This window comes from Ipomoea nil, unplaced genomic scaffold (genome assembly GCF_001879475.1).
Source record: "Ipomoea nil cultivar Tokyo-kokei standard unplaced genomic scaffold, Asagao_1.1 scaffold2975, whole genome shotgun sequence".
Lineage (NCBI taxonomy): Eukaryota > Viridiplantae > Streptophyta > Magnoliopsida > Solanales > Convolvulaceae > Ipomoea > Ipomoea nil.
In genome coordinates this window covers 1,888,143-1,902,960 of record NW_017619403.1, presented here as the reverse complement: position 1 = coordinate 1,902,960, position 14,818 = coordinate 1,888,143, and the positions used below count along the sequence as shown (strand labels likewise).

The 14,818-nt window shown below is 35.1% G+C and overlaps 1 protein-coding gene across 1 annotated transcript; it reads right to left on the bottom strand.

The window, feature by feature from the left end:
* Positions 1 to 474: 474 nt before the first annotated feature.
* On the bottom strand, positions 475 to 13,503 carry LOC109163113 (probable serine/threonine protein kinase IREH1). The gene is made up of 18 exons (XM_019311839.1): positions 12,555 to 13,503; positions 9,121 to 9,191; positions 8,844 to 9,026; positions 7,380 to 8,756; positions 6,746 to 6,918; positions 6,332 to 6,578; positions 5,649 to 5,741; positions 5,429 to 5,569; positions 5,195 to 5,287; positions 3,099 to 3,303; positions 2,730 to 2,815; positions 2,439 to 2,524; positions 1,875 to 1,926; positions 1,705 to 1,761; positions 1,391 to 1,561; positions 1,199 to 1,285; positions 867 to 1,056; positions 475 to 768 (listed from the first exon to the last, which is right to left on the bottom strand). The coding sequence occupies exons 1-17, from the start codon at positions 13,225 to 13,227 to the stop codon at positions 973 to 975; spliced, it is 3,879 nt and encodes a 1,292-aa protein (XP_019167384.1). The 5' UTR covers positions 13,228 to 13,503; the 3' UTR covers positions 475 to 768; positions 867 to 972.
* Positions 13,504 to 14,818: the final 1,315 nt, after the last annotated feature.

Below are 14,818 nucleotides of genomic sequence, written 5' to 3'. Positions count from 1 at the left end.
TTGATGAACTGGGAGCTCCTTCTCCTTTATGTGGGGTGGTCACTTTCGGGCCACCCCATTGTATATATGTTTTTTGAGTTGGCCGAAAAGGCCTAGACTTGTTTGAGCCGTAGCCCACTTTCGGGGTCATGGCGTATACTTGTAGACGTTTGATTTTTCTGATGAAATAAATGCACAGTTTAAAAAAAAAATTAAAATGTTTAATTATACAATTCTATTTATTTTTAAAAAAATGAACTAAACACACCAAGATATTTTTTAGAATGCAACCAAATATTAAAAATAAAACCATTTTATAAAAAAATGGCTCATTTTTCAAAAATCATTTTCTTGGTTTCCAACACACCCTCAAAAAAATAATAAATTTTGTTTTTTTTTTTTTTTTAAAAAAATCTTGCTTTTTATTTGTTTATTTTAAATAACTTTTGGGAGGTGAGGTGAGGTGAGAAATGGTATGGGGTGAAGCAAGATTGCAAGAAAGAAGAAGAATATCCATCCAATTCCTTAACGACAAGAGGGGATGTGTTCACATTGCATTGAAAATCAAAGGCCAAAGAGAAAAAAGACAATAATATGCCCTCCTCCTCCTGCTCCTCATCCTCCTCCCTCAAGGACCATACCAATACCATGAGATAAAAATTACACAAAACCTCAACTCAACTCACAAACAAAACAACTCATCAACCAACAATGTTCCCAACCCTCACACCATGGACCTCAACTCTGCAACAAAACACATCCCAGTATGTATTGCGCACTGAACTATATCTGCAAGGGTAACACAAAACACATGATTTCAATCGTTTAAAGGTATTTATTTACAAAAAAAAAAAAAATGCATATCATTCTGTAAACGAAACTCGTACATTTACAAGGTTTACAGAGAGGGAGGGGATTGGTTCCCCTTCTTGCTTCAAGCTGTTGGCCCCAAAACTCAAAATTCAGATTCTTGATCGGAAGATGGTTCCATAGTCATGGATTAGGATTTGTCGGCTGATCTTCCTTCAACCCTTTAGTAAGCAAATCGTAATTGATTGATGCAAGCTGCGAGAGATTCTGGTGGGGACAAACACAATAATATCACAATTTATTTAAGCAGATGCAAGAGTAAGTGATACCAAAATTAAATCACAAGTAGGTAGATGTACCAAAATCAGATTATGACGATTTTTACATTGAGCAAGGAATGAATTATTACCTTGAATGAGAAATTGCTGAAAGAATAATTGATCGGAGAGCCTGACTCAAACTCTGCATAGTCCGCAAGGCCCCCGCATTCATCACCCTGTTTGTCATTCCGACAAAAAGAAACACATTGTTTACAAACGATCAAACAAGCTGGCTGCTTTTAACTGATCCAAAGTTTAGCAACATTACAAGACCAACCTACCAGTTCATCATGACGACTTAGGCAACTACTGCTACCACTTATGCTACCATTATCACTTGAATACTCAAAATCACTGGTTGCTAATACACGTTCATCTGAAGTATTCCAGGAGAAGCGACTGGTGAAGTAACTTGTATCCAAGGCACTCTCTGATGTAGGCACAAATGCAGCCTGGCAAAAAGAAACATAACAATAATGTTAATTATTAACGATCATGAATTTGTGGAAAAGGTACCAAAAAAGAAAGAAAAGAATAGATTCAACACATATGAAGGGAAATTGCTCATAGAGTTCAAAGCAAATGGAAGTCATACCTTCTGTCTTGCCAGTGTGTCCCAGTTAATATTCCTGAAAAAAGGATGTTGCTTCACCTACATCAGGGGAAAAAAGATTAATTCTCCAATTTAATCCCATGAAAAATGTATGAAGAGAAGAAAAATACTAACAACTCAACAGCAATGCAATTGAATAAAGAAATTATCACCTCAGTTGCTCCTTTCGCTCCAAGCCTTTGATGAGGATCTTCTCTCAGTAAGCTGCATGAAAATAATGGCAGAAGGGAAACATAACTACAACATCAATCTGGAGCCTAAACACTTGAAGTTTTCCCCTAGTAAAGTAATGAAGAAACACTCCTAAAATGTACACCTATATCCATATTAAGAAGATATTGAAACAAGGTAGCAGCAGAACAAGAGCACTTGTGATCAAATAATAGAGCTAAAGCTACTAAAAAGCAACTATCTAACATCATGTAGTTACTAGATAAATTGTTTCTAAACATTATCACCCTACATTTTTAGTTCCCAAAAACTTGATTGAATTAACAGCATTTCTAAGCTCACATGGCATATTGTTTGTATATAGAAGATCTCAAATGAGGGAATTAGCTTCACTATACCTTTTACCTAAAAAGGAAATCATAATTAATACCCTGCAAGTATTTCCTTTTGCAAATTTAGGAAAAATGTTTCCACTCTTTTGTTAATATATATAAATCATATACTGATATATATGTGATGAAAATAAAAAAGAACAAAGCTGTTACCGATCAATCAAGTCCTGTGCTTCAGGGCTCATTTCGTCAACCAGAGGCCAAGGTATCATACGATTGAGAATATTATCGAATATTTTCTATAAAAAAAAATGACACACAATGTTCAGAGAGTGCTTAATGGAGCACAAAAGGAAATCACATAAAATGGAACTTAGTATAATAAAGAGAAATATTTAGAAATACATGCAGTTGTCTAATCAGCACTAGGAAAACCAATAACTGATCTATATCATCTTTTCCACATGACAGTGATACAAGGAAGATAAGCAAATAACGTTTTACCTGAGGATGCTCTGCATTGAAAGGTGGAATGCCCACAATCAACTCAAAAAGAATAACACCCACAGACCACCAATCAGCCGTGAAACCTGAAATAGTAGTATGGGATGGTGAAATACAATCAGGTGATGGAATACAAAAATTTCATGCTTTAATGAAGTGTTCTTGTTACTCAAGCTACCATACTTTTACATTTTATTCAGAAATACTGTAATGGTCATTGAACTCATAAGAAATACTGCACATTTACCCACCACCATATACAGTAGCAATGGATTATATAGATAGCAAAAAGACAACAATCAATAAGACAATATAGTTAAATTCAAATTCCTTTCTGGGGAGCTGATAAGGAGAAAATGAAATACAGACCATGTCCAGTTCCTAGAAGGATCTCTGGGGCCAGATAGTCTGGAGTGCCTACAGCAGAACGGTTGTTACGCCTTTCTTGCTGATCTTCGGATGCAGATAGCTGAGATTCATCTTCATCCATCATAGATGTCCCACTGACTGCTGGACCAGATAGATCATCAGTACTATTGATCAGACCAACTTTTGAAAGCCCGAAATCTGTCAACTGTAGAATATTCAAACCAGTTAAGCTAATTAGGCAGAGTAGAATAGTAAGGATAAATAGTACTAAATAAAAAAAAAATTGTCACTGATTTAAAACAAAAAGAAATGTGTTTTTATTTGGTTCAAGTATAAATACATACAATGGATAATATTGAAATGCATGATGGAGATAACAAGTGAAATGTTAAAATTGATCAAAGACACACCTAAACATCATTATTATGAAAAGTTTATACATAGCAATTCCATACAGAATTGAACATGTTTTGTGAGTTTCATCATAATTCATACATTAACACATTAAATAGGATAGGACAATAGAGATCTTAAGGATTTTGTCACAAGAAGAAACTAAATCCTAAATTCATCCGGTAAAGAGAGAAAAGGCACATTCCCATTTGCATGCAAAATTTCAGTCTTTAGAGCTGTCATACAGCACACACTAGATGGGAAAATAAAAGAAATAATTCCACTATTAATCCACAAAGTACAGCTGTATCACACTTCTAGTCCTGGGCATAAATGAGTGAAGCTATTTAGACTCGATTCAATGAATGTACGAATTCAATTTGGTACTGTCAAGCAAAGCTCGAGCAATTCAAGTAATTAATTGAACCAAATTCAAGCCTCTTAATACAAGGCTCGTGCAGCTCACAAGCCTAATCAAGCTTTATATATATATGATCAATGACTCAGATTTAACCGCACCTGGGCGCACCAACTGCATTTGAACATAATTCTATATATATATATATATATATATATATATATATATATATATATATATATATATATATATATATATATAACATAATAAATTTAACTAATATATTTATCCATGACTATGGAGAACCATTTTCACATTGGGTCCCCAAATATTAATTTTTCCACATTTGGTCCCACGACTTTTAAATCTTTGTCATATTTGGTCCCTCCGATCAAATTTCTAGTCACAGGTGATCAAATTTCAGGTAAGTGACTTATCTTAAAGGACAAAATTGTCATTTTCCATTACTTTTTTTCTTAAACTTCTCTGGGAGGGAAACCAAAAATGACAATTTTACCCTTTAAGATAAGTCACTTGTCTGAAATTTGGTCACCAGTGACTGAAAATTAGGTCCAATGGACCAAATTTGGCAAGGATTTAAAAGTCATAGGACCAAATGTGGAAAAATTAATAGTCGAGAACCAAATGTGAAAATGGTCCCATAGTCGTGGGACCAAAAGTGGAAAAAACTCTTATAAAATGCTATAATCAAAATATAATATTGAGTTTGTTATGATATTGTTATAAAATACTTGTTATAATTTTTGCATAAAGAATGGAAATCTTTATTAAATGTTCGAGTCTAGCTTGAGCTCGAGCTCAAAAAATTAGAACTCAGTCGAGCTCGAGCCTCAACTTTTCGAATCAAGCAAAGTTTTGAGCTTTGACTATTTAGGCTCGGCTTGGCTTGATTACACTCCTATTCAGTCCCCAACCATTAATTGGACCAGTGTGGCCTTAATTATGGAAAATAGATTAAGAAATAGTCCTCTATTCCTACGTTGTCCAATTTCCTGTGGTTGGGAGACTACAACTGTATAATTGGTTTCCCAACAATTGAAAATTAGCGAAAAGTGATCCTTCCCGTTACCAGAACCCTAATGGATCATCATTTTAGTCTAATGTTTAATAGTTTGAAAACTAATCTTGTCCAAATTGGAAATAAGAGTGAAAAACCACCATGTGGTGACATTCTAAAAATGGAATTAGTTCAAAGGAGAATAGGAAAATGTAGACATTTTTTAGGACCATCCTATGAAAAGAATAATAAAAAAGTACACCCTGAATTGTAATTGTGAAAAAATATGCTATTACAAGATGCATGCACTAAAGATTTAAATGCTACCTTGATGTGGCCATCATGTGCAATCAACAAATTATCGGGCTTCAAGTCACGATGAACAATGTGCAAAGAGTGCAAATATTCCAGAGCAAGTACCTGGAAGCATCATAATCTCAATTTCTAGATCATTGTATTGTTAAAGATGCTGTAGCTAAAATGAAAGGTAGTGTGAGTTACTGAGTTTGATTGCCTGTGAGAGGATGAAACAGAGATACACTACTATGGTACTCTACTTACAACTTCAGCTATATAAACACGAGCTACATCTTCATCCAAGCATCCTAGGTTTCTCAATAGTGAATACAGATCCCCACCATTCAAGTACTCCATCACAAGATACAAATTTTCACGGCAAGTAAATGAATAGAAGAAGCGAACCTAGAACACAAGAAATATGGCTGAAGTCAATAATCATTACAATTTACCAAAGTAAAATGCTGCAGCTTGATGTACTCACCACAAATGGATTGCGAACTGATATTAAAATGTCACGTTCTGCTAAAATACTTTCAACAGCATTCTTGCGTATCATATCTGCCTTCTTAAGAACCTATACAATGATCTTGTAAGTATAACTACAAAACAATGGTGGATGGACAGATATACAAGATGAAAAATCAAGGATAGAAGTGACGGATAGACAGAACTCAACAGCCAATAACAATACAGAACTTATTTCATTGATCAAACTAGCACTTATTTCTTCACTCTTTTTTAAACATTTTCTTATAATTATTAAATTCGTCCTTTTGTGTTTAATAATATTATTAATGTAGTTTCTAAATATATAAATTTTATATAATAATATTAAATTAAATATTACCAAAAAAAATTGGATTGTAAATAACTTGAGTTAACACTCATTAATCAAACAGATACGTAAAATGAGACCGAGAAAGTACATACCACTAAAGCACAAACAACAAAAATATGGAAAGACCCCATTAGGCCTTAGTTATTGGCAAGGAGAAAGGAAGGCAAGAAGGAAATTCATATATACACATCAATATACAAACATGCTGAAAGGTAAAGGCAAACAAAATCGTAGCCTCAACTCATAGCCAAAGGAAAGCCAAAAACGCATGTTGTCAGGAAAAAGGATCATCAGAATAAGCAACTTCAATGCATTCTTTTAGGTACCTTAATAGCAAACAGATCCCCAGTGGTTCTCTTTTTTGCCAAGAAAACCCGGCCAAATGCCCCACGACTAATTGGCTTTATAATCTCAAAGTCATCTATAGACGTACGGTCTCTGCTGGAATGAATAGGACTGGTTCTCAAGCTTCGTACAACATCATCTTCAAAAGGAGCATCTTCATCAATGACGGTACTTGTTATATCAACTTTCTCATCGTCAACTAGCTCACATAGTTGCAAATATTTTTCCCTAGATAAGAAAAAGAACAAACTTGAAAAAAGATATATCTGGACAACTCAGGATGACACAATGAAGTTCAAAAATACTTTCTTATTCATTATCTTGGTATTCTGTTGCTCAAACCACATAAAAAGGGCATGATGGTTGATAGCAAAAAAGAATGAAAGTTAACTTACCGAATCAACTTTTCTATACGTGTTCCAAATGTCTCCACTGTAAGTGCATACAGCTTTCTCCGGTCAATGACAACTTTCAAATCTTCAAGGCAAGTGATTAAGTAAGGCATTGAGCGATCATCTTCCACAGGCGTATTTGCTACGCATCTAGCAATGTCAACAAGTTCATTCATCTACAATGTACAAAATATTTTTAGTACAATGAAATTTTCTATAAAACAAATGCATAAAAAATTTCCACCCAAGAAAAAAGAAGAAATGATCAGAGAAACACATCAAGGATATCAAATATTGCTCAACCCACTAGAAACAAGATACCTATGTGACTCCACATACTTATAAATAAGAAGTTCAAACAAAACATCAAGCAATTCAAATACTATTAGAATTCAAAGTGACAAAATCAGAACATATACAAGCAGCTGAGCACAAACTGTGTTTTTAGAAATTTAAACCAAGTCATCTCTGAGATTAAGACAAAAGGACAGACAAGGGGATAATATCACCATTAACTATCAAGAATTAAAATATTTTGGAGTTTCTTTCACCTCTGGTGTCACTAATGGAAACACAAGCTCTTTACTACATCAAAATATAAGAAAAGGAGAAAAAGAAGCACTAGTGTCCCACCTACCTGAGGGAGATCTTCATGTTCCAGGTAACCACCTTTTCCCAGTAATAATAAGTCTATTGGACTGGTTCGTGGTGTAAGCAAAGGGGACCTAGGAGTCATGCTACCTGCAGAAGATGTTGTCATTCCTTGATCCGACTTGGGGCCAAAACGAGTTTTGCATGACATAGAAGGTAAAGCCTTAAGCTCATCCACAAAAGCAGAATTATCAGCTTCAGGAAAACAGTCAAGCATGTCCTCTGAGCCTCTGCGAGACCAATCACTGAGTTTTGGAGATAAAAGATCAGATTCTTCAGTTATACTAGAGTTTGACACTTTTGCAACATCTGGACTTCCAGCAGTGGGTTGGAAATCCTTCTGTGAAAATGACTCCATTAGCTTCTCAAGTGTATCAGCAATCCTAATTAAACGCTCATTGACACTGAGACCCTTTTGATCACAACGATCAGCAATGGTACAAATTCTAGAGTGCTCTTCCACATGCAAAGTGGGAACCTCCTCCTCACAAATGCGACAAATTATTGAGCTCTCATCAGAAAGACCCGGTTGGTCTCCCCAGTAACCCCAAGAAATTTTGTGCTGGTGCTTGGAAGATCCTGAAGAGTGTCCGTGAGAATCTCTGCTAGAAGGGGGTTCTTGATGCTTAGCATTGGCAAGATCTAAATCTGGAGTTCCTCTCTTGTTGATTGGCAACTTCGAAGCCTCTAGATTATCATTTTGCTCCTTCAGGGGAGTAACTTCTTTTGGACTTTTCCCAGCAGGAGAAGGTAATTTCTTCCAAGAAGCTATCCGATCCCTACCACCAGGAGAATCCAGATTCTTGGCAGTTTCAGTTGGCAATGACTGAAAACCCTCTGGCTGTACTGCTTGGTCTCTCTTCCAATCCAAACCATGCTGCTCCTGACTATAAGATTTTCTTGTAGCAGGTGTCTTTGGAACCTTCATAGTACTGGATATTGTCTGATCCATCCCCATGCCTCCAGAAATGTGTTTATCAGCAGGTTGAACTGACTGGCGAAGCTGCAACATAGGTTCATCCTCAGCAAAACTTTCCTTGTGGAACTGAAGCAATCGAGTACACCTTGTGAGTATAAAAAGCATTCGAGTATGCAGCTTCTTCAACATACCCGTGGGAAGCTCCTGACGCCTATCATCTATCTCCTGAACAATTCCTTCACACTGAAGCCAAAATTCCCCAGGTGATGTCATTGCACAGTTTCGGGCCAAAATCAGCAAGTCCTCAATTGTTTCCTGCCATTCAGGATGAGTTTCTGCATTCTTTTCTAAAACCCCAACCAGATCTGCTGCAAAGATATGAAGATCAGAATCAACTTCCTCCTTTGCTTTAGCAAACTTCGTCCTTATCATAGTTATAACCTCCTGTTGAAATTCAAAAAGTTGATGAATGATTGAAACTAGGATGCTAAACATCCTCCAATATTAATAATCTTAAAAGAAGATACTTACCTCCAAATTATTTAAACCTCGACGCTTCCAAAATGGGAAAGGCCGTACACCTTTAGAATTTAATTCATGGGAAAAACTTTTGATATCAGCAGGGAACCTTTTCCTAGGTGCACTAGTCAGACGAAGTATAGCTTGAAAGCGTGGAGATTCAGACTCCTTTGGGTTATCACATTCATAAGATGTCTATAAGGTCAAAAGTAAGAGAATGAATGTTACTATCAAAATGTCAAGAGTAAAATAAAATGCATCTAGTATTTTATGAATTGGATGCCTTTACCTTCAAGTCTGGAGTATAAGCATCCATACTCCTCAAACCACCTGAATGGCCGCGAGATGGATTGAACCGACCTGTCAGAGCATTGAAAACAAATAAAAGTATCAACATATATCATTCAATTCTCTAAAAAATTTAGAAGGAAAAAAAAAAAAAAAAAAAAAAAAAAAAAAAAACTGTCAAAACAACAGCATAATTTCACCAATAACTATAACAGTATAATCACCCAAAAGATATAATTGGAAAGTGGCAGTTCAGATGTCAAAAATAAACTTCACTTTATTGCAAACACATGCTACCCCATTGTATCCTCGATAGGTATAATAGTTAATTAGACTTTGAGAGAAATCTAAAAAGGCCCATCACCCAAGTTAAATATTTGTGAACATTTAATACCAAAGAAGAGTTAGCAGCAATCTACAAAGAGCCTCTCCTAAAAAGAGAAACTATGAAAGAAAACAAAATTATTGATAATCCATATGCACACAGTCACAATTAGGTAAAAACAAAAGGGCCTTAATAAATCTGCTCCCAAGTCCACCCAACTAGATAGAAATGAAGTAACTGTAGTTCAAGCTCTTATTGCATTATTTTGTCCAAGTGGAGAATGTTCAGTTATCTTTTGTTCTTTTCCTAAGAAGAAGCAAATGTATGCCATGCACATATGACAAATTTGAAATTTTGACAACTTTCAGACAAGTAAAATGTTCTAGGTTTTATATGCTCCTATTAAGAACATACCATATAGGCACCTCATAACACAATGGCCAGGAGGGCAACTGGCCCTTCATTGTTATTTTTAAAGTTTTTTTAAATTAAAAGTATGTAGTTCTTAAAACTAAATAGTAAAAAACAAAGAGCTATTCAATAAGAGATGTTTCTGTAAACCTAGACCACGCTGACTTAGTATCATAAAGAGACATATTACTAGTTAGGAGATAAAAGCTTACAATTCCCAGGAAAATGTCTCTACTCTCTAGCGCTACATTGGCATATGTAAGTATTAGATAATGCATTCTACTTCATGTAAAATTAGTATATAATATGATATAATGTCTCCAGGACCGGAGTATCAACTACTTACCGGGACAGACCCAAATAAGAACAAGGATGTTACATCAATTTCAATACTTGTCTGCTTAGGCGGACATTTGAGAGCTCCAAAATAAAATTTGGAGGTTAAATGTGGTTTTTTTAGGCATACTGCCCAAACATGATTTTCCACATTTTGGCAGAATCTATGAAGGGAAGGTTTTTAATAGTAAAATATTATTACTCCGTAATTTTTTGCCTAAAATAACTTTGCTAAAATCCACAAGGAAAAGAATACATTTTTAGTAAAGTTTATATTTGATATTTAACAGATAATAATCATGTTACAATCTAACAGATAAAGAAAGCTATCATGCTACAATCTAATTTAAGGAATCATGTCCCATAAAAACTTGTCCACCGTGTCATCAAAATGGCACTTAATCAACAAATGTTTTACAAGGAAGTAGGAACATTGTTTTCTTCACTTTCAATCTATATTTTTAAGCCCAGAACAGACCAGAGCCAAAACTGGGCAAACACTGGAGAATAGACAGAACTTGACAACCATGGCCAGTGGTTTCCAGCTTTCCTTTTATTGTTTTTTTTTTCTTTTAATTTTTTCCTTGTGTGGCTCTATGTTAAGGAACACCACAGCCCTAATTCATATTCATTCATCTTCCCCTCACTTTTTCACGTCTTCCTAATTCCTATTGCTAGGAGAGTAACAGTTTCACAAGATTAATCCTATTGGTCGACGCCATAGTACCCTTCCCTTTTCTTGAATGCCCAATAATGAGTTGATAGCTTGAAAGGAAGTTGCTTTTTAGAACTAGGGTTCTTCTCGGATACTTTTTCATGTGAGGTACAAATGAAGACTCACATAATTTTGTATAGATTTTTATCATACAATTTGTGTGAGGATCCTCATTTGTCCATTGTTTTGAAGTCAAACAAATTACAATACATTGACTTGATTCATCTGTTTTGTTGGGTTGAGTTCTTTGGTATACAAAGTATGGAATATATATTTTAGTAAGTTTTAAATCAAATTTTACAATATAAATCCATAACCGATTGACCTGGCAATTGAACCAGTTGGACCACTGGAACCTGAAACCACTAAGCTCTCCAGTTCAACATCCAGCCCATGTTTAAAATGCCACTTATAAATTATAAATTATAATAACTATAAATAAGACAACTTATCAGAAAAAGTAAGCTTAAAGGCAGGTAGAGGGTAAACCCCTATATTTTTTTAAAAAAAAATGTGTGTGTGTGTGTGTGTGTGTGTGTTGGGGTTGGGGTTGTGGGGTGGGGGGGGAGGTCCCTAACTTCCCAAAATAACAAAGAAAATACGTTCTTTTAATATTGAGGTAATGAGGTCAACTTAGTCCCTAAGCTTTGTAACTCTTGACCACATTTATAAAAATAAAAATAAAAATAAAAAAATCCTTCAAAAAAAAAAACATTTTCCAACTATAATGCTTAAGGGACTTAACAAATCTTTCTCATCAAATAATTTTTTAAGGATATTTTTGGTAGGAAAAGGCTATTATTATTATTATTATTATTATTATTATTATTATTATTATTATTATTATTAATGGGAAAATTTTAGAAGGGGGGTTAGGAGTTATAAAGTTAATCCTAATATTAAGTATTAACAGAATAACTTTTCTCCATTGTTTGTAATTCAGGGACTTAAAACCAATATTTTAAAGTTCATTGGTTTTAAGAATTTTTTTATTGAAGTTACAAGGGTGTACCTACATTCAAGCCACAAAAAAATTATTTAAGACAAAAATTATGCCTTTTAATACAGATTGTGATCTAGGGCTATCTAGTAATATTAGTGGCAAGCATCCCTGTTGTATGTCTCAAGAATTGGAACCTATACCCACAATTATACAGTATCAGATTAAAGGAAGTCTTCAATGCATTAGTTTACTTACACCAAACTGATTCAAAGAGCAGTTTGTCACTAGCACTTCACTCTGAAATTTTCTCTTGGTGTAACAGATAACTTCTAGTTCTTCTCTTCAAGTACTATCTTGATCATTAATGAAATATTATCTTTCCGCAGGACCAAAAGCGAATCTCAGTCAGATGTGTATATACTTGGATCGATAAATTATTTCAACCAGCTATACATATGGTGTATCGGAATAAACTTTAAATACTTTTGGGAACAAATGCTAAAAATTTGAAATACTTGCAGGAACAAATGTTAAGGATCAAACAGCCTCGGTGCTAAGGTGATAATGTGCAAATAAGTGCAATCACGGTGTGTTATATCACAATTGGACCAGTTGTAAGTTTAAAGAATTAATTGCACCAATTACCATATTATTCAATTTGCTTGAGAAATTGTAACTATTACCAATGGCAACATCAGAGAATACCTGCTTCAGAAGAAGATTCACCATTTTGCAGCCTAGAAGGGACACCAGGGCTTTGGTTCCTGGACCGTGCAGTCTCCATTGACATATGATCTGAATTGCTCCCATTATCTACCCAACCAGAACTTTCCACTGCCCTTTTGTCCTCCTTTCCCACTGCACTCTTTATTGCGGAACTCGAGTGCGGCTTAGACAGGTTACTAGCACCCAAAGAGCTTCCCTTATCTCTACTCCCGTACCCGAAGAAGCTCTCCTGCGGCAACGGCCCGGATCGCGTCTTAATCTTGTTCAAACCTAACGACGATGCCAGAATCGGCGACACCGACACCGCAGTCGGCGGCCCCGCTTCCTTACCATCCAAGCTCCTCAGCTTAGAAGACCCCAAAGTTTCTCCGCCTCCCAATCCGGACTTCCCGGGAGAATTGGAACTGTGAGCTATACTCTCTTTCCCCTTACTATCCTTCTTCTTATCCTTGAAGCTAGCAGCTAGACTAGAAATTGAAGTCGGAGTTGCAGGGGAGGAATTGTCCTTGGAACTGGAACTGGACTTGCCCATTTTCTTATCAGATCGGATCGGGGAATTCGACCCGATCGATCGCGGACTATTAGAGGATCCATCTGGGCTGGAAACATCGGCGGATTTCTTAGAAGAAAAGAATCGGCCTTTGAACACCATTTTCCGTTTAATGCGTTGTTCCCCTAGGGTTTTATGCTGCTATGGCGTCTTGGATTCCTCTTCAAAGCTCTATGCATGGTGGACTAGTGCAGACTGTTCCGTGTTGACTGTTGATGAAAGCAGAGAAAGAGGGAGAAGTGGGTCTGAAACCCAGAGATCGGGAAAAGAGCGACAGTTGTGAAAATGCTACTTTATGTCTGTAAATTTTTGGAATTTTGTGGGCTTTCAACAATTACGCTAAACTACAGGGGGCATAGAGGAAGAAGAAAGGATAAGGAGGAGTGTTGTGCAATCTTCTTTTCCTTATTAATTTTTGAAAAAAAAAAGTTAAGGAATAAGGGTCAAATAGACCACTAGTATCCGATTGCTCCCATATGTGGAAAGTCTAGGATTCAAGCCTCGGTTGTATTACTTGTATATGTGAGTATATTCCTTCTTTTTTAATAATAATAATAAAAAAAATAGACCACTCAACTACACACAAAAGTGCAATTAGATCATCGAACTCAAAAATAATGTAATTAGATCCAAAATGATCTCTTTACCTAAAAGAAGGCTAACGTTGTGATTACTGATTTTAAAATAATTTTAAATATAATAATTAATTAAAATTAAAAAAAATGCAATCTGTCGTCTTCGTCTCCATGCCGGAAACGAAGACCTTCGTCTCCACCCATAGAGCTGAAGATGAAGACCTTCATCTCCATGACCAGGAGACGAAGGTCCCTGGCGATGGCTTCGTCTCCGGCCATGATGACGACGACAGTGTATTAGTTTTTTTAATTAATTATTTTATTTGAAATTACTTTAAAATCTATAACCTTCACGTCAGCATTCTTCCGGGTAAACAAGTCATTTTGAATCTAATTGCATGATTTGCGTTGTTCAATGACCCAGTTGCATTGTTTTTTAGTTCGATGGTCTAATTACACTTTAGTGTACAGTTGAGTGACCTATTTGACCCTTATTCCAAAAGTTAAAATTAGCCACCAAAGTCCAAATTATATATAAAAGTATAATTATGTTATCCAGCTCAAAAAAGTGTAATTAAATTCTTAAATTATCCAAAATAATGTAATTCAACACGGTCATCTTATTAAAAAGTAATGTTTTTAGTATATTAGACTAATTTTAAATAAAATAAAATTTTAAAACAAAACAAAACAAAAAAAAAACAAAAAAACAAAAAAAAAAAAAAAAAAAAAAAAAAAAAAAACACACACACACACACACACCCTCCTCATCTTACTCTCCGACCTAGAGGCGAAGATAGGAAGGGAGTGTGGTTTTACTTTTTCATTTTTTTTTTGTCTATTTTATTTTATTTTATTTAAAATTATTAAAAATAAATTTAAAAAATGATAATCTTTTAATATAATAGACTAACATCAGCGATGACCTGAGGAACATGTTAAATTTGGTTGATGGTTGAATTGCATGATTTTATACAGTTTAAAAATTTAATTGCATTTTTTAATTGGATGATCCAATTGCACTTTTGCGTGTAATTCAGTAGTTAATTTGGGCAAATTATGTTGTGCATCCGAATGCACCATGCATGGTGCATACGGATGCCAAAACAACGTCGTTT

What these genes read in the sequence shown, in the direction of transcription:
- LOC109163113 (XM_019311839.1), bottom strand. Translation starts at nt 13,227, where the DNA reads ATGGTGTTCAAAGGCCGATTCTTTTCTTCTAAGAAATCCGCCGATGTT. An exon ending in CTTATACTCCAGACTTGAAG is followed by an intron (nt 9,027 to 9,120) that starts GTAAAGGCATCC and finishes TTGACCTTATAG; the next exon opens with ACATCTTATGAATGTGATAA. An exon ending in TAAGTCGTCATGATGAACTG is followed by an intron (nt 1,286 to 1,390) that starts GTAGGTTGGTCT and finishes AATGACAAACAG; the next exon opens with GGTGATGAATGCGGGGGCCT.